At 39.3% G+C, this 21538-nt stretch overlaps 1 protein-coding gene across 3 annotated transcripts in view; it reads right to left on the bottom strand.

The window, feature by feature from the left end:
* Positions 1-21538, bottom strand: part of pvrl2l (PVR cell adhesion molecule related 2 like) — a 375359-nt gene that overhangs the window by 182724 nt on the left and 171097 nt on the right. For all 3 annotated transcript variants that reach the window (XM_042011546.1, XM_042011544.1, XM_042011545.1), the window contains exons 4-6: positions 19616-19909; positions 14867-14984; positions 14141-14289 (exon numbers count right to left, since the gene is read on the bottom strand). In XM_042011546.1, the coding sequence (XP_041867480.1) occupies positions 14141-14289; positions 14867-14984; positions 19616-19909 (561 nt within the window). The remainder of the gene's footprint in view (positions 1-14140; positions 14290-14866; positions 14985-19615; positions 19910-21538) is intronic.

Raw genomic sequence — 21538 nt, 5'->3', positions numbered from 1 at the left:
CTGCTCATCAGAAGTCTTACAGGTTCTGTAAAGACCCAGTTTGGTTAATGGAAAGTTGGTCACACCACAGATTCTTTTGGGGAGTTTTCCAACTCTGACAGTGAAACCCACCAGTGGATCACCCAGTCGTTGCCTCAGAGCTCAGAATAAAAAACAGCCATGCCAAGAAAGCCCTTATTAATATCTCATCACCAGCTTCAAAACTGTCCAGTAGCATCATGCAATAACAATTTGATCGAAGAAGACAAGAACTCCAGCTGCTCTACAAAGACTTGAAATGTCTTGTGCAATAATTAAAGTAAATCACATCTCTCAAACAGCAAAATGCACAGCGCTGCACATGTGAAGAGCCATTCTTCATTTTTTATGTTCTGCTTCGAAGCAGTAAAACCTTCTTGCAACACTTTACAATTGTCTTCATGCAATAATTCCCTAGACCTTCTGGAAGTCTTTCAAAGTTTTTCTTTGGACAGTGCCTGCTTTTTCCACTCATTTTCAGTCCAGTTCTTGCAGCCCATTTTCAGAGGAATTTCAAGTCAACTTTATTAATTTAGCTGCTTTCAAACACAAAGTACATAAAAAAAAATAAAAAATCAAGATCAGCAAAGGCACATGAAAACAATTTGCAAATAAAAATAGAAATCATAGCACTAAAATCAGAAATAAAAATATGCACACATACAAATGAAAGCATGTTGAAACACACAATGCATATTAACAGGATAAAAAAATGTAAGTTAAATTAAATTTTTATTGAAGATTGTTGATTAAAAAGAGTGGGACTGTCAGGATTTTGGATCCAAGCTAACAGCTGGTTCCACAGGAGAGGAGCCTGAAAACTAAATTCTGCCTTCTGCTCTGGATTCCTAGATGTCTAAATAAGATTTTTAGCATTGCTTTTGGACAGTATTCGCCTAATCATGGAAATGCTCTAGACGCCTAATTTGTATATAAATTTAATTATAAGTTCTGGTCAAAAGTTACTCCGAAGTAACTGAGAAACAGTACCGGTGTTATTGGGAAAAGAATTTCTGAGGTTCTGACAACCAAAATTACTAACCACAGTTTTATCTGATTTCAGAAACAGAAAGTTATGGGACATCTCGGCTTTGATGTTTTTAACATAACTGAAACTTTAATTGGTTTCCTCAGATGTAATGGATAAATACAGCTGGGTGTCATCGGCATAACAACGGAAGTGAATGTTTTATTTCCTAATGATCTCAGAACCCTGAGAAAAAACCATAACACATTCCAGTATGTTTAGAGGGCAGATCATGCATGAACAAAATTGGAATTTATTAGTCAGATGACTTAAGACAGTCTATAGCAGACATTTAGAGATCTAAAGAACAGCACAGAGATAAAACTTATCTAAGCCAACAAGAAAGTTATTTGTAACTTTAAAGGGGTAATAAACAGAAATTCATTATTTCTTAATTAAAGGAATTCTAAAAAATGGCAATATAGCACAACATCCCACCATTTATCTGTGTTGATCTCCAGCCCCGTGTTTATCAGCCGGTCCAGCTGTGTGTTCATGTACGTTCATATGAATCGCCGTCTCCTCCCTCCACAAAGAGCCCTCGGCCCTCCTTCCCTATAAAAGGTTAGGTTTAAAAATAGTTTCCTAAATCGTTTTTATTGCAAGAAATATCATCCACCATTCACTCTGATCACTAAATGTAGGTCTATCCTAAATCATATTTATAATGTTATCCACCATTTACTCTTTATCAAGTATGTAAGTAAGGTAATCAAGACAAAAAGACATACCTGTTTAAAATTATATGCAGCATTGCCGCTGATGTGACATTTCATAAAGATGATTTAGAGGCACTCACTACTGACATTAATTCAGAAAGATTAATAAATAAGAAGCAGTGTACTGCTTTTTGTTGTTTTACCATCTTATTGCATCAAGTACTACAGCTGTCCCAGCTGTTGGAAAACAAAGATGTGTTTTAGCTCTAATTGACAAGATACTGTCCATGAAAGCCTCCAGAAAATCATTGAAGAGTGCCATGTGGTAACCTGGCCACGACGCTTATTTTTCCCAGTTCTCTTTGGGCAGTTCTAGTCTCACACAAAGCTGATTTACATGTTATAAAGCAACTTTTCCAGGCTAAGAAGCATTCGCCACTTTTAGTTGACCCCCATTTTCTTTCAGGCTTTCTCAATTTCAAGGTTCACAGCAGTATGTTGTACCAAGGACAACCTCCACTCTGTCACCACTTTTCTTTTTTACTGGGACAGCATTATCAAGAGCTAATCGTAAAGAAGCTGCAGTACCTTCAGACTAAGCAGTCCAGCCGTGTGGGAGAAAGGTTTGGGGAAATGCCTTCCACAGGATACATAAATGTTCATGCAGAGCACAATGTTGGTAAAGATTCTTTCCTACTGATTTCCCAACGAACTGCCACAAACTAAAAGGACTATCAGTGATAAAAATCTAATTCTGATAAAAAAAAAAAGTCAGATAAAACTGTGTAATATAAAATAATAAACTTTTAGTGTGGGGTAGAAATGTTAAGTGCAAGATATTTCAGAGATTAATTACTTTCATATCTAAATAAATTCTAGCTAAGTACAAGGTGAATGTTCTATAGCTAGTGCTACAAGCTATGAAATTAGATGTGATTTGGGGTTCATTGAAGGTGACATGGTCATCCTGATATGACCTGGTTTCTGTGTGACATCATAGCTCTACACTGCTTTCAGTGATGTGGTAGTTTAATAGTCACGATTTGGAGGAAAGATATCTTTAAGAGTCCGCATTTAAATGTCTGTGGGGTTGAGTGGAAATAATTGTGGTCTTGAATATTTACAATGATAATGTTTTGCAAAGACGTGATAAACTGTTTGCTAGGATGCTTTATGGGCAGTTTAGCACTTTCATGTTTTGTCTCTGGTGCTATAACTTTCTTGAAGGACAAAAACAGGGACCACTGCTGACTGAAAATATAGCAGCAGCTTTTGGCTTTCTTCCCAGAAAATATCTAGCAATGAGACGTTGCAGAAATAACCACCATTTATTCTGTGGAGCCAGCAGTCACATTACTCTTTTCTCACCTTTTGAACCTTCTTTTGCTCTATTTCAGTTAATCGAAGACCTAATCCCCTCTGTTAATTCTGCTAATTTGTTCCTGTCCCACACATCCACTTCACCAAATGAACAGCTGTCATGCTTTATGGACATTTTCTGTGTTTTAAGTTAATTAAAGGCCTAATCCTAATTAGGGGTAATTTTTGTACCTGCCACAAAAAAACAAGAAAATCACCTAAAACCGTCCTTTTCCAGTCCGTTTTAATTTTCTTTCTGTAATCATGACTTTCTCTGGATTAGAAACCTTCTTAACAATACTTTTCTTTGGATTTATTTTTTTGTATTTACAGACAATCACTTCATTTTATTGCTTAAATAGTGCACAACCGATAGCGGTCAAAGATAACGCCTCCGCATGCGACCCCGTGTCCTGTTTCTTTGTGCAGGCTGAAACGGCTTTACGTTGGGTGGGGACCTCTAGTGGCCATGAAAGAAACTGCTTGTGAATTGTAAAAATGGTATCCACGACGATTTAAATCATGTTGTTAAAAGGATAAATTAACAGTATATTTAAGTAGTCTTTATTTCTAGCCATAACTAAAAGTTTTTGGTTCAAGCCAACATGGAAATTGTACAGTTTTGTTACAGCATGATGTACCAGATGCAACCAAGGCAACTGATAATAGCAGTAATTAGATTAATAATGTGTCTCTGTATGAAATGTAATTTGATATTTAAAAGAAACAAGCAGATAGCTGCTTTAATTGTTAAAAATGCCTACTTTTCTCAGTCAAATTTGTTCCTCTGTTTATTTGCTGCATTCTCCAGCATTAAAAACACAATTTTAAAAAAGTGACCTATAGTTGCAGCTTCTAGTTAGGCTCCTGTTTCGAAGGAAAATCTAATTTTCTTTGTGCCTTCTGCTTCAAGCGTCTGTATTATCTGTATAATTGAATGTTCAAATATAGAAAAGACAGCAGTGTGTGTTTATATCTCACTGACACTGAATACGTCAGCTACGCGCTGAATGTTTGGTGTAATCAGCACTTCAGTGTCAAAATAAGAAAGACAATGCTGCGAAAGATTTGTTGAGCAATAAAATGTCTTTTTTTTTAACCAGCAAAAGTCACACACTGCATTGATAAATTCAGAGATTGAGAAGATTTTAACTTTATTTCTCAATTAATGTAAATACTAAATTATATGTTTAAATCACATCATGAAGCATAACATGCTCTACGAAAACAAACAAAGAGAGCAGACTTTTCTTTCCATCTCTAAAACCCTGCACAGTGGTGGTTCTGATCATTTTGACTGGACGGTCATCCTGCTGTGAGACAGACAGACAAACAGACTTAAGTTGCTGCTGCTGTGTTACGGGGTGAGATATAAACCTCCCAAACCTCAAATCTTCCCATGTGGAACGCCTCTGTCTTATGTGTATATGTGCACTTGTGTATTCCCGCCATGTCTGTGTGAGCGATAAGCCATATAGCCTGGAGGCCCTCTGCTCTGCTCTTATCTCCCTGACAGACGTTACCCCTGCGTGGCCACGTCCCCGGAGGTCACACCGAGGGGGCTGACAGTGGAGCTCTCACTGTGATTTCTGGAAGTTTCTATCAGATTTCCTCGGCTTTGTTTCTGATTGCCAGACAAGAATATATTTCTAAACATAGACAGAGCCTCTGACCTCCCTGTTCAGGATTCTTATTGTTGAGAGATTGAGTTCACAGGAAAATCTGTTCAGGGTGCAAATCAGCTGGAAGAAATCATTCTCAGGTTCACACAAAGATTTTCATTCACCTGAGTTGCCAGAACAAAACACTGACAAGAGGTGAGCAGCTTAAACTGTGTGGCTAGAAAGTGTAAAATAATATTTTTCGTGGCTTATAAATGACATTTATCATCAAAGCTCTCAGAAAAATTTAACTCTGCTTTTCCTTTAGTCTGTGAAGAAGTCTTTACTAAGAGTTTTCAGTCAAAAAAAAAAAAAAAACAGAACATATATGGGTTCTGGTTGTATGTTTCTCCAGATGTAGAATGAGCCACTTTTAACCTCTTCATTGATCGAAGTATTGGTTCTTCTCTTTGTGGGTTTTGTATCATTTCCAGTTCATAATACTCTGAAAGGACATTTGTGTCTCTCAGAATCTTAGATTTTGATATTGAGTTGCTGTTATATGTAATTATTGATAATAATTTTAATATCTTACAACTTTTAATATTGTTGAATGTCAAGTATGAAACTCAGCTGAAAAAAAATGTAAAATATTACAGGATTTTTTATTTTGGGAGTAATTCATAAAGAGAAAAAATAACTTAACAGACAGATATAAATAAGTATATATATATATATATATGTATTCTAGTGTTTAATGATTGATATCACAAAAATAACATTACTGTATTTGCTTATAACCCTGAAACTTTTGTTGTCCAAGTCAGGGTGCATTCACAACAGGAACGTTCGGGGACGCGATCCGATTGGGCAGGGAATTCTGAAAATATTTGTACCTTTGGTTGGTTTGGTTTACTTAAATTGACTCGACCATGTCATGTAGTTACAACAGATGTTTGTTGGGGGGGGGGGGGGTGTTTCCAGAAATGAACTACTAACCAAGAAGAAAAAGAAAATCAGCTCATTAGGACCAAAGACTACTTTTTCACCATAAGTAATAAATGTATTTAATTTAGGGTTTCTGTTTTCATTTTAGTGTTAAAACCTAAAGTGGTTTTCACAAGAATTTGTCTACTATGAGCAGAAGGAGAGGCAGCCAGATATCTGATTTGTTGGAGTACACTACATCAGTACATCCGTACAGTACACGGAGTACATCATGCCACTTTCATGCTTTGGTTTGCTGGATAGTCCGTTTGCTTTCACACTGGCAGCGTGCAGAACCAGAACTGACTTGCAACTGGATCGAGATCCCTGGTTTTCAAGGGGGCCAGAGTTCACCTCTTTGGTCCACACCAGAGACTAAAAGTGTCATAAAACAGCCATAAAAAGACTAGCCAAACAGCTCTGTCAGCTGTTAATGTGACAGTAATGTTAAATCTGACTGGCTCCCTGCTTGATGCAGTTATCTACCCACATTTCAGAAGTCAGGAGCCAAAGAGGAAGCAGCTCTATCGTAAGATTTAACACCTGAGTGGATAAAATGAAAATGAGAGCAAAACAGAGAAAATATGTTTTCTCTTCTTGTTAAAAGCTAGTTTTTCCTCTCCCCTGTCTCACCATGCAGCTCTGTATGGGAGATTGAATAGAATAAAAGTTATTTTCAACGTCGTAATTAGGTTTCCTTAGAAATCAACTGGCTTATTTGAACACTGTTGTTATAAAATGGACTCATGTGGATCATATAATGGATTCGACACAATGAATTGGCTTGAAATAAACCATATCTTTAAAAGTGCCTTGATATGACTTTGTTGTAAATTGGTGCTCAACAAATAAACTGAATTAAATTTAATAAAAAAATATCCTTTAGTGACATGTCCACTTAGTTTCGTTAGCATGAGCAGAATACACTGAGTAGCTTCTCCTCGCATTGCATGCTAACTTATCAACATGCTAGATAAGATATACATACACATACCACCCATGCAGAAGTCAGGACTGGTTCCTCTAGTTTTCTGTGGGGAGCATACAGACTTTATAGGCCCATAAAATTAATAACTGATTTTGCCTCTGATTTGTGGAACTTTTTAAATATGTTTTTAATATGCTAGCGAGTTTAAAAGTAACATTTTAATCTGACAGATTCTTTAATCTTGGGTAAAACATTTAGTAACTTGTTTTAAAAGAACTACAGAGCTCAAGAATAAACACAAAGCACACCGATGTTCCACCATTTAATCAGAATTGTGATTTTCTGGTGACTTTGCTGCATCAGTAGCAGCCTGGCAGCTGTTTCTTTCAGCCCTTTTGACAGAACTAACCTCTCAAAATCCAACAGCTGTGATTTATCAGAGACGAGCCGAACGCAGACAGTAATAATAATGAAATGACAACATAGAAAACAGCACGGCTTCTAAATTTTGTTGAAGGCTTTGAGTAAACAAACACAGGACTAATATATCTGATAGAGAGATCCCAGTGGAGACAAAACAGAGCACACAAAGCATTTTCTTACTAATTTATCTTACTAGTTTGTTATGTAGGACTGCCATGGTTGCACCATAAATATCCCAAAGCATAAACTACAATTTAACTTTATGTCCACACCTGCTACTGTGCATCAACGAGGGATGCGTCGCTCCACCAGATGCTACAGTTTTATGGCCGGGGACTCAGGGTAGGGGGAACCAAATCAGCTCAATTGCGACATGAAGATTAGATGAGCAGTCTAAACAGGCAGCAATTTACTGTCTGTTACTATAGCAACAGTTATACAGGAAGCCACAAAGAGCTGCAAAGATACAGTAATTAACTTATGCCTCTTCCTTTCTGTGTGTGAGAGAATTCAAAGTTAAAACCAAGTAAAAAGAACTCATTTGGAGGCTGGTTTTAAATTAAACTACAACGAAGAATGATAGTTGTGGGGGGTTTGCTCCACAGCGGAGTCCAAATAGGTTACTTTGCTTTATACAAACCAACTATTTTGGTACATGAGATCTTACTCGGACACTTTATTTATTGCTTTTGAGAATTAAGATTTGTTCCTACTACAGCAGTCCAGTGCTGTGTGAGCATCTGCATGCTGAGTGTGTGTTTCATTAATCCTGTATAGAGGTTAGCTGGGGTTCTACGTCAGAAAGAGCCAGAGCCAGAATTTTCCCCCCATGGCTACATCATCTGATTATTTTATGTGCAGTGCTGCATGGTTCGGTTTGTCTGTGTGTGCATGTGCCAAACTGCGTGTGTGTGTGTGTGTCTGTGAGTCCTCATAGTGAGTATGTGTCTTTCCAGTGGACAGCTATCTCGCTTGCTGCAGGCCATCCAGGAAATGCTTCTCCACTGGTCCATCTAGATGTGACAGTGTGTTTGAATGGGTATATGCATTTGTATGTGTGTGTGTATTCGAATGGCCACACAGCCTCCAGCTCTGTGCCAGCTGGGCTCCCCATTAAAAGACTTTTCTTGTGCAGGGGGGGTTGGAGTGATGGGCAGTGAGGCAGAGGACAGAGGGGGTCACAGCCTCCAGTAAGCTCCCTCTTACAAACTAGAGCAGAAGTTGGTGCTGTTACCACTGTTTGCACCTCCCCATCCCTCCCTGCCTTCCCACCCGCTCCCCACTCTTCACACTCGCCTTTATCTTAGTTTTCAGTCCCTCTGCAATCTCTGTCTTTATTCCAGTGCCCACCCTGCTTCACAACCCCTCCCATCCTCTATCCCAATCTTTTTTTTTTTTTTTCTGCCAGCATCCTCTCCCACTCTATGTGCACAGTGCCCTGGGCAAATCCAGCTGGCGCCGTGGCAACCAAGCAAGCCATGCAAAGCTGGCATCATGAACATGTTGACGGATGGGGTTCAGGGTGGGGTTGTGGGATGTGTGTAAAGAGGGAGGGAGAGGAATGCCTTGTGCATTTAAGGCTTGTCAGCAAAACAAAAAATCATCTCTAGATGAATCACAGAAGCGTTTCCTCCTGAGAGCTCAGGATACATGAGAGAGAAATAGTGAGTGTCTGGATGAGGGAGTGAGTGTTTATGAGGCTTTCAGCTTGACTTCAAGTGCCATCAAAGCACTTCCTTCAACCCCTCTTCTATTCCTCACCTCTTTTTTCCTCCCCACTGCCTATTTCTCATGCAGCCCTACACTTCATCACCATCACCCGTCTCCTTTTTCTCAAAGTTCTGCAGAGGCTAAGAAGAATAACGACTTGTGGCAGCTGCATGACGGTGCAGGAAAACGCCATATAGCACGGTGGTTTTATCTGCTGTGTAACAGGGGAGAGGGGAGTTGTTAGCAGGGAAATTAGCAGGAAGTATTGGGCCTGTGTACACAAAGTGCTGTGGTTTGAACCCTGCATCACTGAGAGCAGGAACCATCACTGAATGACACCTTAAATCTCATGACAAAACATCTCTCCCTCTGCAAAAAAACTCTCCCAGAATCACATGCTAGCTGCACTCCAAAAATAAAGTCATTTACAACTTAAAGTCACAATTAACTAATTCCAGATTCTCTGTATAGCTCAGCTTAGCTGCAGCATGACAAACCAAACCCTGATTGTTCATTTTGCTGCAGCCTCTGCAGCACCTGATAACTAAGCTGACCTTTAAAATGGGCAACTTTTTTTGTAGAAGGGTCAATTGTAATGACTTCCTTCTTCGACCAAAGCTGTGTCTTGTGCAGAAGTAATTGGTTCAATACATGCAGGTGACATCAGAGGGAACACAACTATAAAATGTTGTATCAGTTCTCAGGGAGCTGAGAGGAATTTAAACAAAAAGATGTAAACATGTCTGTAAGAAGTGATGAACAAGGCCAGGAGGTGCTGGTTAGGGTGAACTTATCTGTTCATTTTAAAACTTTAGACTGAACCTTTATAAAAAATGCATGCTATTTTCATCTTTTTAATAAATGATAGTCCTAAAGTATTGTATCAAGGACACACACTGAGGGGGATTTGCAGAAAAAAAGCTTGTAAATTGAAACAAAAGTTCAAACTTAAATACAGCAATATACCAGAAACTTGCTTATCCTAGCTGGAACATTAAAAATGAGGTAGAAAAACATGTATTTGGCCTCTTTCATTATATGTGACATTTCAATCGACATTAACCTTTTAAAACCTGAAGTCTCTTCCAAATTGGGGGACGATGAAAACAAATGCCAAACTGTGCCACTATGGCCATTTTGGAGACCTTGGTCTTTTCAGAGATTCAAATAATTTCAGAACCTTTACATATTCAATAATAATTAGAGGTTTAGCAGTACAGCTGCATCATTCCAAAGTTCTATGTGTCATCTTTATTTATTCTTCACCAGTCGCACATGAAATAATATTTGCACATCATATCAAATCTCGAACCTTTACTATGACTAAAAAAGTGTTCGAACAGCCCTTGTGGTTTCAGAGATTTCATTTCAAGGACGGCTTTCTTTTTACTTGCATTTACAATCATTGTTGCCTGGTTAGCTTTGGTTTTGTTTGGCCAAAAATATCCATATGTGGAGGCGAAGTGAAGAGATGGTGAAGAGGTGGATGTTAACCGGAGTCTGTGAATTGCATCTCTGAATGAAAGGATCTGCTTTGAAATGCTGTTCTGAACTGAGAATTCAGGGTCTGTATGTACAAAAGATATCCATAGAATAAGCAGGAATGAATGATGTCAGCTTCACATTCTTTACTGGAAAGACTGGCACCAGGTAAAGATGGTAGCCAGAAGTTGCTTTGCAAAAAAAAAAAAAATCTGAGGAAATTCAACAAACTGGGCTGAAAGAACTTGTTTTGTATCATCTCATAATTTCCTGTGTGGGACTCGGACAACTTTATGTTTTCTTTACATGATTAATTTCTTCGATGAGTTTATTAATTAACCCGGCGCACCCCTCTTCCAGACCTGACGTGCACCCCTGCTACGCAGACGGTTATGAGGAAGTACTCCCTTATGACTGGTCAGTTTGGGATTACCAGTTTCTGGATTTCTTCTAGCTGAATGTACGTAGTCACCACCATTTTTAAAAACAACACCCAGTGGATCAAGTTGATGAGAGGCTGATCGAATTATTTCTTCGTTATCTTCCACAAGCTAATAAAGACACACATACTGGACACCATTGTTGTTTTAAAACAGGAAATACCTACCGAACTGAAGTGATCCATCAAAAGAACTCCAACCTGGTTAGTTTACCAGCCGATACCACCCCTGCTGCCACCTTCAGATTAGGAGGAGAAACTGCAAAACGACGTGTACACGCTACGCTCGAGTGCGAGAGCAAACTCACCAGCGTCAGCTGACCGCACACAGACGGCGAGCGAGTATAGATCCAGCTTAATGATGTAAGAATCTTCACAAAGGTGAATCAAATGATCTGAGTCTGTTGGGAGTCAGTACCAGTGGCAGACTGGCCACCTGGAGCACTCACAGTTAGAATTAGGCTCCAGCAAAAAGAAAAAACATGAGTTTATTTATTGTCTATTTCTTTGTCATGACTTCCCAACAGAACAGCAACTTTCACATAAACTGGAATAACTGAGGCTTTTTAAACATGTTTTCTATGGGAGCAGGTATCAGCATGTAAAATTCATGTCAGACTCATTTCACTAACTAATCTGAAGTTAGTCCGTGGAGAAGCTGAATTTTTAACTCTGTGATGTAGCAGCAAGTGCTGTATGAAAAAAGAAGTACTGCATAAAATAAATATTGAGTGTTCCATCTATTAGACAGCAATGATTAAATGTTTGTTTTGCAACCTTTATAAAGAGTGTAAGTTCAATGAGTGGCTTTAATGAGCTGCTCTAATTTTTATCATTTCTCATCTCATTGCTCACTCTCAACTTCTTCACAAAAGCCTTAAAAAAGAAGTTATGCATTAAATGAGAAGTTTAATAATTCATCATTCAAATTTAGATGTTTATACTGTGTAGACTCATAAAACAATTTAGGCTACGTGATACATAAAAAACTAGTTATTGCATTATCAATATATGTAATTTCAAGACTAACATGCATGCACAGGTGCAGAAGAGGAATGAAGCCCATGTTAACACACCTGAGAGTAGCTCCACTGATGTATTTATGTTTAGAAATTTCATCATCACAATATTTAACTGTGTTATTGAACATTAAATATTATCTTAACTTTTAAAATCTGAGGTCCTCTAATTGGGAGCGATGAGAACAGATGGTGCCAAACTGGCCCATTTCGGAGACCTCGCCTGAACTTTGAACTGAAATTTGTTCTGCTTCATTTTACCAGTTTGACTTTGTGTTTGTTCAGTTTTTTTATGTTATTTTTTGGTGCTATGTACCATCTTCATTCAGTCTTCAAAAATAACACATATTATGATATTTACATTTAAATAGACCTTGTGCCTGCAGAGATATGCTCATTTCATTATGGATGTGCAAAGGCACAGGGATGAAAGGGTTAATATCATGCAGACGTGATTCCAATTCACAATAGACACAGAACTTAAAAAATGACTAGAATAGGCTGGTAGTTTAACTACAATTTTACCACAATTATCAAGATCACACTTCTCTGTCAGGCTGTCTAAAGCATTCTGGAGGACTACACTTATTCTCTTTTTACTTGCAGGAAATCCGTGTGGAAAGAGATGAGAGCTAAAGTACCAGGCATCACTTTCAATAAAGTGCTCTGTCAACTCATAACACGTCTGCTTCAGTCTGACTTCTGGCATTCACCTTCTTCAACCAAGACTCACTACGCTGCTTTAGACCATCTAGTTGTTTTAGTGCTGCAGAACACAGGCAAACCACGAAACAGCAAGGACACATGCAACACAGAGGAGGATGAATCGCAAAGTCTGGCCTTGATCTCAGGTACTTAGAAAGATAAAAAAGAAGAAAAATGTGTGTCCTCAAAGCGCTGAAAGACTGTGTGGACTGTGTGGAGGTTTTACATGACTCTGTAAAGGATTTAGATGAGTTAAGCGCCATGCTTTGTGTGTAAATGTGCATGTATATGTGTGTTAGAGATGGAAAGCATACCCTCCTTGATACTTTGAGTCAGTCACAATACTACGCTTGCAGCAAGAACAGTAGCAGCTTAGCCACTTCTGAACCTCCCACACTCCCAGCGCACCGCTCGGATACAAAGCATCTTTGTTTTCAGAGGACACAATTCAAATCTCCAGCTTCGTTTTTTTTCCACGGATTTTCTAAATGTAGCTTTCTCTCTGTCTTTCGGCTAAAGAAAATATGTTTTTATTTATATCATGTTTTCTTGCAAAGCTCAACATGGCTATTTTTCCAACTAATTCCTCAAAATAGGGGAAAAAAAGGAAATAAATAAAGAGATAATACCTCATCAAATGAATATGAGGTGTTCAGTACAACACTGGAAACAGGGTGATGCAAAATAGGAAAAATAAACCAATAAGTAGAATAAAACAAAGTTTTGAGGGCCTGCATCCCGGCATGCACCGAGGTATTCCAGCATGTGGACATGTTGGTGGATTTGCTTGCGCTTTTGGGTGCAGATATGTGTGTCAGATCAATGTGTGAGCGAATCGGAGGGCAAAAGGAAAAGAAGATTTTTAAAAAAAAGTGTTGAACAAACACCAGAGTGCTAAACATCAAAAGTCAAATCCCAGCAGAAAGATTAGGACTGAATTTAGACACAATCAGCAAAATCTCACCCAAAAGAAGAAGGGAAATTCAACGGCAAAAGAGGGAAGAAAACAAGGAAGAAATCAGGAAATGTTAGTAAAAATATTTGTGGCTGCAAAGAAAAGAAGAAAAGAGAAAACAAAGAAGAGCAAACCTCTGCAAACTGGCTCACACCAACTTGAACCCTTTGGAAGAATGATGGAATCCTCTAAAAATCCCTGCACCGATGTGTCCACCGCAGGGCCAAACACTCTAATGAGGGCCTACTTTTTGACTCATGCGCCACCATTCACATTAAATCACATCCAGCAGAGGAACCGCTTCCTGGCTGCGGAGCACCTGTATAAACCTCAATTTTAGGAGAGTGATTTTGGTCTGAAGGTATAAACATTGGCCCGTGTCCTGCAATTTGGCCCTGCTGTGGGGAAAGGGTCAATCAAAAGCCTCCACCGGGCCCCTGTGGAAAAGTCGGCCAGCGAGTAAGAAACCATGAAAAAAATGCAGCGTGAAGACTGATCAGCGCTGATCCCAGCATGTGTGTGTGTCAGAAAGAGAGATTTAAGCTTCTGTGCATGCATGAGTGCAGGTGTACCTGCCTGGTGGATGAGGAACGGGGAATGTGTGTGTATCTGTGTGCACATTTGTCAAGGTGCACTGGACAAACTGCACATGTGCATTTTCACCTGCATGGAGTAACAGCATGTCACGTAGCATGTGTGTGTGTGTGTGTGTTCAGGCAGTGATTTTATGCAGATATGAAGGGATGCGGTGTGTGTTTGTGATATCTTTATGTAAATAAGCATGGATCTCTGCTGTGGTCATCTGTGTGTGTGTTTTTACAGACTCACCAGTGACAAAGGTGGAGAGCTGTTGCCTGCTGGCTCCATGCTTGTTCTTGGCCTCGCAGATGAAGGTGGTGTTGACGGAGTAATCCACCTTCCTCACTGTCAGCTTGTTGTTCTCCACCACAACTGTTTCTGGCAAAGGACCAGAAGCCCTGGAGAGGAGGGAGGAAAGGAAGGAAGGAGAAAGGAAACAAAAGAAAATGTTGATGAGACCAAAAAGAAATAAAAGGGAGGGGAAGAACATGACAGGTGATTGAGTTGTTGGGGAGAAAGTGATGGGGAAAATTGGGGAAAGTGAGAAAAAAGAATAGCCGACAGAAAAGAAGAGCAATTTAAAAAAAACAAAACAAAAAAAATATTGAGAATATTTTTTATATTTATTAAAGAAATAAGATGAAACAGATGACAAAAAATCTGTTTGGTGGAAGTGATTTACATAGTCAGTATTAACGTGAGAACATCCACATGTGAACAGCTGTTTGGTGTCATAAACTGAAACAAATCCACACACACACACACACACACACACACCACTGATAGCTATCTGTCCATGAGATGGGATGTGAGGAGTATTTCTGCCTAGAGACTATTTACTGAGAAATTATCTTAAAATAAGATGAAGATTTTTTTATTTTTATTTTGTAATTATACAAATGCTGGGAACTTTCTTTACAGGAGGAGGGAGACGGGTGGGCTGCACAGATGGACAGATTCTGGTGTGATTCTTACAAAGTCCAGGTGATGGTGCTGGGCGCAGGGTTGCCGGTGGCCTGGCACAGCAGCACGACATCAGAGCGGCCGACGTACCAGTTGCTGTCGTAGCCCTCTATGTACACAGAGGGCGGGTCTGAAACAGAAAAGGTTGCAGTTTGTTTATTTTATCTTCTATCAATAAAGGTGACTAAATTCAGATTAAGATGGTGTGTATCTTTCAGCCTTGAATGTGACCTAACCGCTCATAGAACAGCCTCATCACTCTGACTGTGGGGTTTGTGTCTCGGTGAATTATGGGTTGTTTTGTTGGAGGTGGTGAAGAGAAGCTGTCTGGGCATGATGAGAATGGCTGCAGGATCTTTTGTGTTAGAGATTTTCAGGGTAAACTTATCTGGAGGGAGACCCAGAATTCACTTCAAGGACACCAGCAAAGTCTCTAGTATGAGGCTGTTGTTGTCCAAGGCTACACAGTCTGGGAAAACATCAGTGCTGTCATCAACAAAATCGATAAAAAGAAAACCTGTTGATGGTTCTTCGGTTTCTTCCACATGTTAATTCCAATTGTAAAGATCTTTTCCAGTGCTTATGAGAATAAATAATAAAAAAAAATCTATTTATGGCCAAAGGTTAATTGGTTTTTAAACAGTTGTGTGGGATGAATTGCTCTTAATTCTCAGATACAACTGTCAGTAATAATGCAAATAAACTGGTTAGCAGTGATCTGGTTGGTGTTGCAGCGGAGAAGAAAATGAAAATGACCACAACATGGCGAACATGGATGAGCTGAACAGCAGATCTTGCTTTTGTTATGCTTTCTGGACTTAATCATTTACTTTTCAGATCCGTAATCTAAAAGTAAAATAGGAGGCAAAGCCTTCAGTTATCAGGCTCCTCTCTAATGGAACCAGCTCCCAGAAGCAGAGTTCCTCTCTACCTTCAGAATTTTGATAAAGCTTGTAGTTGGGACTGACTTAACCCTTAGCTGCCCTTTGATTATGCTGCTGTAGGTGTAGGCTGCTGGATGATGGACTGACATTATTATCGTCATTAACTTTCTTTCGCTCTTTTTTTCTTTCTCAGCAGGTATCCATGACTTAGAGTTATAGTGCTTGTTGACCCTTCTTGTCCTTTCCACCCCCAACTGGTTGAGGCAGATGGCCGCCCTTCCCGAGCCTGGTTCAGGAGGTTTTTTATTCCTGTTAAAAGGATTTTTTTTCTTTTCCACTGCTGCCTCGTGCAGGTCAGGATGGGGGGTTGAATTAGAGAGAAGATTAGATGCAATCTGTTGGTTTCCTTAGAGAGACAATTATTTTTAATTTATTGGTATGAACACAGTTAATATAAATGAGACTAATGTGGATCATATAACAGATTTATTTTAAGTGGATTAAAATTAGACTACAATGAATTGTATTGAACTGGACTTTGTAAAGTTCCTTCAGATGCCTTTGTCATGAATTGGTTCTTTGTAAATAAAGTTGAAATGAAATTAACTGAATCATTTAGACCAACCTTTCATATCTGGAATCTTTTATTCGGCAGCTCATAAAATTCAAAGCAATGCAAATCAGTGCAGGAAGTTTTACTTTCTGAAGCTAGAGCCTGAAAATGGCTGTGTGTAATGTAGCATGTGAAGGCGGGTCACTGTGCTGCATGCTGGGAAGGAAGTGCTGTTTTCTAAGAAACCCTTTCCAATTATCTTATTTTCAACAGTTATGTGGTTAGATATACTTACATTGTGTTTGCTTTTGCTTAAATTAGTCAAATCTAGTAGAGAAGGGATGAGATGAAGAAAGGAAGGAGAGGAGAGAACACAGGGCTTACTGGGACTAATTCAACTGAGCTGCTGAATGTGAGATCAGCTAATTAACAAGATGTGCTAAAATTTGATCCCCAGCAAATTCAGAAGTATTTTTTGTAAATACATTTAAAAATTTTAAATTAAATTAGAATGATTTAAAGTTATTTTTTCCTAACATGCAGCAGACATGAGGCTAAGAAATGGATGGGGATATGATTTTAGAGGAAGATCCAACAGTCTGAGTGAAAACAATAAGACGTCTAAACAATCTTCCCAGTTTCTATGGAAGACTAACTTGATGGCAGAGTGACATTTATTACGAGCTGTACAGCATCTGAGAATCTGCATTGCACAACTGTGACTTTCAGAACGCTGCATCACTGCTTTATAAGTGAGTTTTGCTTTACATACTACACCAGAAACTTGACATCAACACACTGCCTGACAAGTGGACATTACAAAGCAATTAAAAAGGAACAAAGCAAGAAATAAGACAAGAGTCAAAATAAGACTGTCTTTTACAGGATGGAGAGAGCTCATGGTCCAGGCAGGACGTAAGATGGATGCTGGATTAGCCATCGATAGGGGGTGCTGTCAAATTTCAGTAGAGCTCCTTTAACACATTAGCAGTTGTGGTGGCTAGCAATCTACAAGGCTAGCACATCAGCTAGCATCTAGTGTCTAAATTCAGAATTATTATTGTTGATGTATTTTACTTTTTTTATTGTAAAGGTCTCTAACTTAATTTATTCCTGTAAGTTGTTCTTCCTGTTTGTGCCCTGGTATCAGAAACTGAGAAGCTCATTTACCTCCCTCTGTTTATACATTTCCTAGTTTTCCTTCTTCTGCAGCAGATTATTATGTATCCATAAAACAAACCTCAACTTTAGTGTCATAAAGAGCCGGTGATGGTGGTACTTGATTTATAAGCTCTATCTAATAAAAATGCAAAAATACTAAAAAAAAGAAAAAAAAAGTCTCTCAATCAAAGCATTTCTTTTCCAACAGGATGAGAAAATCAGTTAATGTCACTGATGAAAGTCTTAAATTAAAATAAGACCAAACCAAGGCAGTGTGTGTAGGAAGTTAAAAGAAGCAGAAAGGGTGTGTGGCTTTTTTCTCTTCATGTTTTCCAATTAATAAAACAAACAAACAAACAAAAATGGACGATGAGTTTAGGGAGAGAACAGTTTGTCAGAGCAGTGAGAGGAAGAAGAAGAAGAGGAAGGAGGACAGGAGGGTAAGTGTGTGGTGTGACATGTGTGTGTGTTCCTCCAAGAGAGCGTTGACCTACAAAAAGCTGATCTGAGTTACACTGCAGAGAGGAGAAATGATCCTTCGCACCTTCACCAAACTGACACACACACTTAGCAAGGAATCAGTGTGTGTGTGTGTGTGTGTGTGCTGTCATTCCTCCATTCCTGTTAAGCTTCAGGACATTTTTGCCTGCTCTCCCTTGAATAAGTGTCCTCGAAAAAACAGAACTATACATGTGTGCATACACACCCACAACCCAAAAAAAGCATGTTTATACTCAATGGTCCTCAAACAGACCTGTAAAGATAATCCGGCAGGTTGATGGGCAGCCATTTTTTCCCTTTGACTGTGTGTAGAGGCAGGAATCCTGCATCATGTGTTGTCTTATATGTATTCCCCTGTTATCTCTGCCAGCATCTTAACAGGCAGTTTGACTGTGAGTCTGTCATCTGTGTATCTGTGTGTTTGCGTCCATAAACTGGAGATTATCTAAAAAGAGACTGAACAAAAAGAATCTTTTCCATCTTTGCAAGCAAGGAGCGAACGGCAGGCAGGTCACGCTGTAGAAACCTTTTCAAGGCTAAGCTGAGCATGTAATATTTTAATCCCAAGCACATTAGAATGGAAATAGATGGATTAAATTAAAACAATGACTGAATGTGCACAGTTTTGTTTACACTTATATTTGGGACATAAAATAACAAAGAAATATTAGTTTTCAGTTTTTCATCTGTCGCACTTACCTGACATGTTTCTACGGTAATCCGTCCGGCTTCATCGGAGGTGTCACTGGGTGGAAACGACATAATTATCAGCTGATGTTAATGTGGGCGTGGTCGACCTACCAAACTGCCCCCTGCTGTCCACCTGCTGTTTCAGGATGTTGCTCCAGGTGTGGGAAAGCAGAAGCCCCTCATCCCTGTTCATGTTAGTCTGGGCCCATTTGCTAATCTCCACCGCTTCCATAATCCAGCGTCTTGTATGTTGTTTTCAGTGTGGATGACCCAGGCGTTTTCCCAGTCCATGAAATGATTTTCCTGCTTTCAGTGGTCCGTGATGGCCGATTTCATATTTTCCTGTGGCGTCCGTTGTTTCATTAGTCCTGTCTGTCTCTTCCTGCTTTCCCACACCTAGAGGAACATCTTGAAACAGCAGGTGGACAGCAAGGGGCAGTTTGGCTGGTCGACCACGGGCACATGAACATCAGCTGATAATTACATCGCTTTCCACCCGGTGACACCTCTGATGAAGCCGGATGGATTACCATGGAAACATGTCAGATATGTGTGTCAGATGATAAAAAAAAGAAACTGAAAACTATGTAAAAAGTAGACATTATGTATTTGTTTTATTTGACGAATTAAAATTATCTAATTTTTGTACAAATTCTTATTATTAACTGATTTTTATTTTTTTATTATTTTGGTGTATTAACTGGTTCAAACAGACATTAATTTGTAAAAATAAATACCAGTGTGTGGTACAGTGGAGCACAGTCGACGCAGCTGGAGCATGTCCGTGAAGAATTTTATGCCTGGATGAGTTTGCTCAGGATGTAATTACGGATGAGTGATGAGAAATTTGTTTCTGTGTTAGCCTCTTTGTAAAACCTGCAACCTTTCCACCTTCTGCAACCTTGAATGGAATAAAGTCGGTACAGCAAATGGAAGTAAACATGAACAATCTGGATTGTGTGTTTTGCTTACACTCCACAGAAAGCTTGAGAGACTGAACCCACGGCCGCTCCTGCGTCTTCTGCTCCACCATGCAGGTCACCTCCTTGCCGTCATCCGCCGCTGTGGGGACCAGCCGGTACTCGCTGCGTACCGTCACCGTGCCGTCTGGCCCGTTGGTGGTGCTCATCGAGTGATTGCCTCCGACCGTCGCCAACCACTTGATGCTGGCTGCCGGTTTCCCGTCCGCTGCCTCACACTTGGCCACCACCACCGACTTGCTGCCGACCTGGACCGTCACAGCGTTGGCTGAGTTCTTGGGCTTGGCTAGAAGGGAGGGGGAAGTAGAGGATAAGAGGAACAACGGGGAGGATGAGGTGAAGACAGAGAGTTTGAAGGTGATAAGAATCCAGATGGTGAAGAAGAGAACAGAAGGGGAAAAGCATTGGAGGAATGAAGACAAAAAAAATAAAGGGTAGTGAAAGAAAACACACATCAAAGGCGACATGAGGGAAAGGGGAGGGTGGAAAGAAGAGGAGGTTCAATCAGTTTGTTGTGCATATACACTGTGGCATCCTACGGTGGGATGTAATGAAATTTTGAGTAGAGGGTGTGCGACCCAAGTTCAGTCAACATCAAGAGAGAAGGAAAGAGTGCAGAAACATACTTAACTGTAAACCTTCTGTAAGGAGCTGCAAAGCTTTATCAGGTATTTTTGTTCATCGATTCACCATTTAACAGCAGCTTGGATGATATTAAAATAACAAAATGCAAAGCTAATTACCAAAACTCATAAAAATCCTCTTTACTTTCTACAATACTCAACTTTTCAAGAATAATCTCAAATTTTAGACGCTAACTTCCTCTGAGTAAACACATGGAGTATTTTTTTGCAGGCACTGTGACCGTGACATGCAAAAACACAGATTTCCTCCTCAGTTATGTCACATTTGATAAATCAAACAAGGCCTGCTGTGTGTCGATGTTTCCAAAAAACTTTCTCCCTCTCTTAAAGGTAAGCCCTCACTTTTCCCTCCATTCAATCATCCAACCTGTAAATGTCACTGGATTCCATTATGTTGTGATGCCAAGTGCTGCAATTACTGCTATAAAAACTTGTTTTTCTCTTTCTGCTGGGTGTCATTTGAAAAATGTCCCCTCTATGTCTTTCAATCATTTTTATGTGGCTGTAGATTATGCACTGAGACAGTGAGAGGAATTATTTATCACAGAAACCGTGCTAGCATGTTTTTTTTTGCTGGTTTTCTGAGTGAATATGTTTTATTAAGTGAGCCGGAACAAAAGGTATTTGCTTACTAACTCTAAATGACAAGCCATTATGTTTGCTAAATGCACATATTTTAGGTTTATAATCAGCCCTTGAAAAACAGTAAAAGGTCAAATCTCTTCCATGCATCTATAACACATCTTACAGGAGACACCTGCATTTAGTCAAGTTTAACACAAATTTGCAAATGGAGACAAAGTTAAATCACAATGTCTGAGAAAAGTTCAGCTTCCAGGACTGAGCTGACAGCGCTGACCTTTAGAAAAACAGAGCCATGCTGTGGTGTTCAACATGGGAAATGCTGTAAGACTTTAAATTTGTTATTAACAACGGCTCTTAGAAACACACAAACTCTTTCTGCTTGAAAGCGACACACAAAAAAATGGATTATTTCTTTGTCATCAAACTCTACACAAACCTTCTTGGTATCAAATTAAAGCTAACACTTTTTTATTTTATCAGGGAAAAGCATCATCAAAGATGCAACTGTGTTATACTGATGATGGAACACAGTAAAAAAAAAAAAAAAAATTCTCCTTGGCTAAACATATACAGTATTTTTTGCATATTATAGTATTTAAATGCTTTGAAATTTTTCAGTAATAGAGAAAAATGTGGAAATTATCTGTACAAAGTCTCAGGGTGCTGAAATGAAACCAAGTTACAGA

Source organism: Melanotaenia boesemani, chromosome 17 (genome assembly GCF_017639745.1).
Source record: "Melanotaenia boesemani isolate fMelBoe1 chromosome 17, fMelBoe1.pri, whole genome shotgun sequence".
Classification (NCBI taxonomy): domain Eukaryota; kingdom Metazoa; phylum Chordata; class Actinopteri; order Atheriniformes; family Melanotaeniidae; genus Melanotaenia; species Melanotaenia boesemani.
Note: the sequence above shows the minus strand (reverse complement) of the source record. Positions and strands in the feature narration are given on the sequence as shown.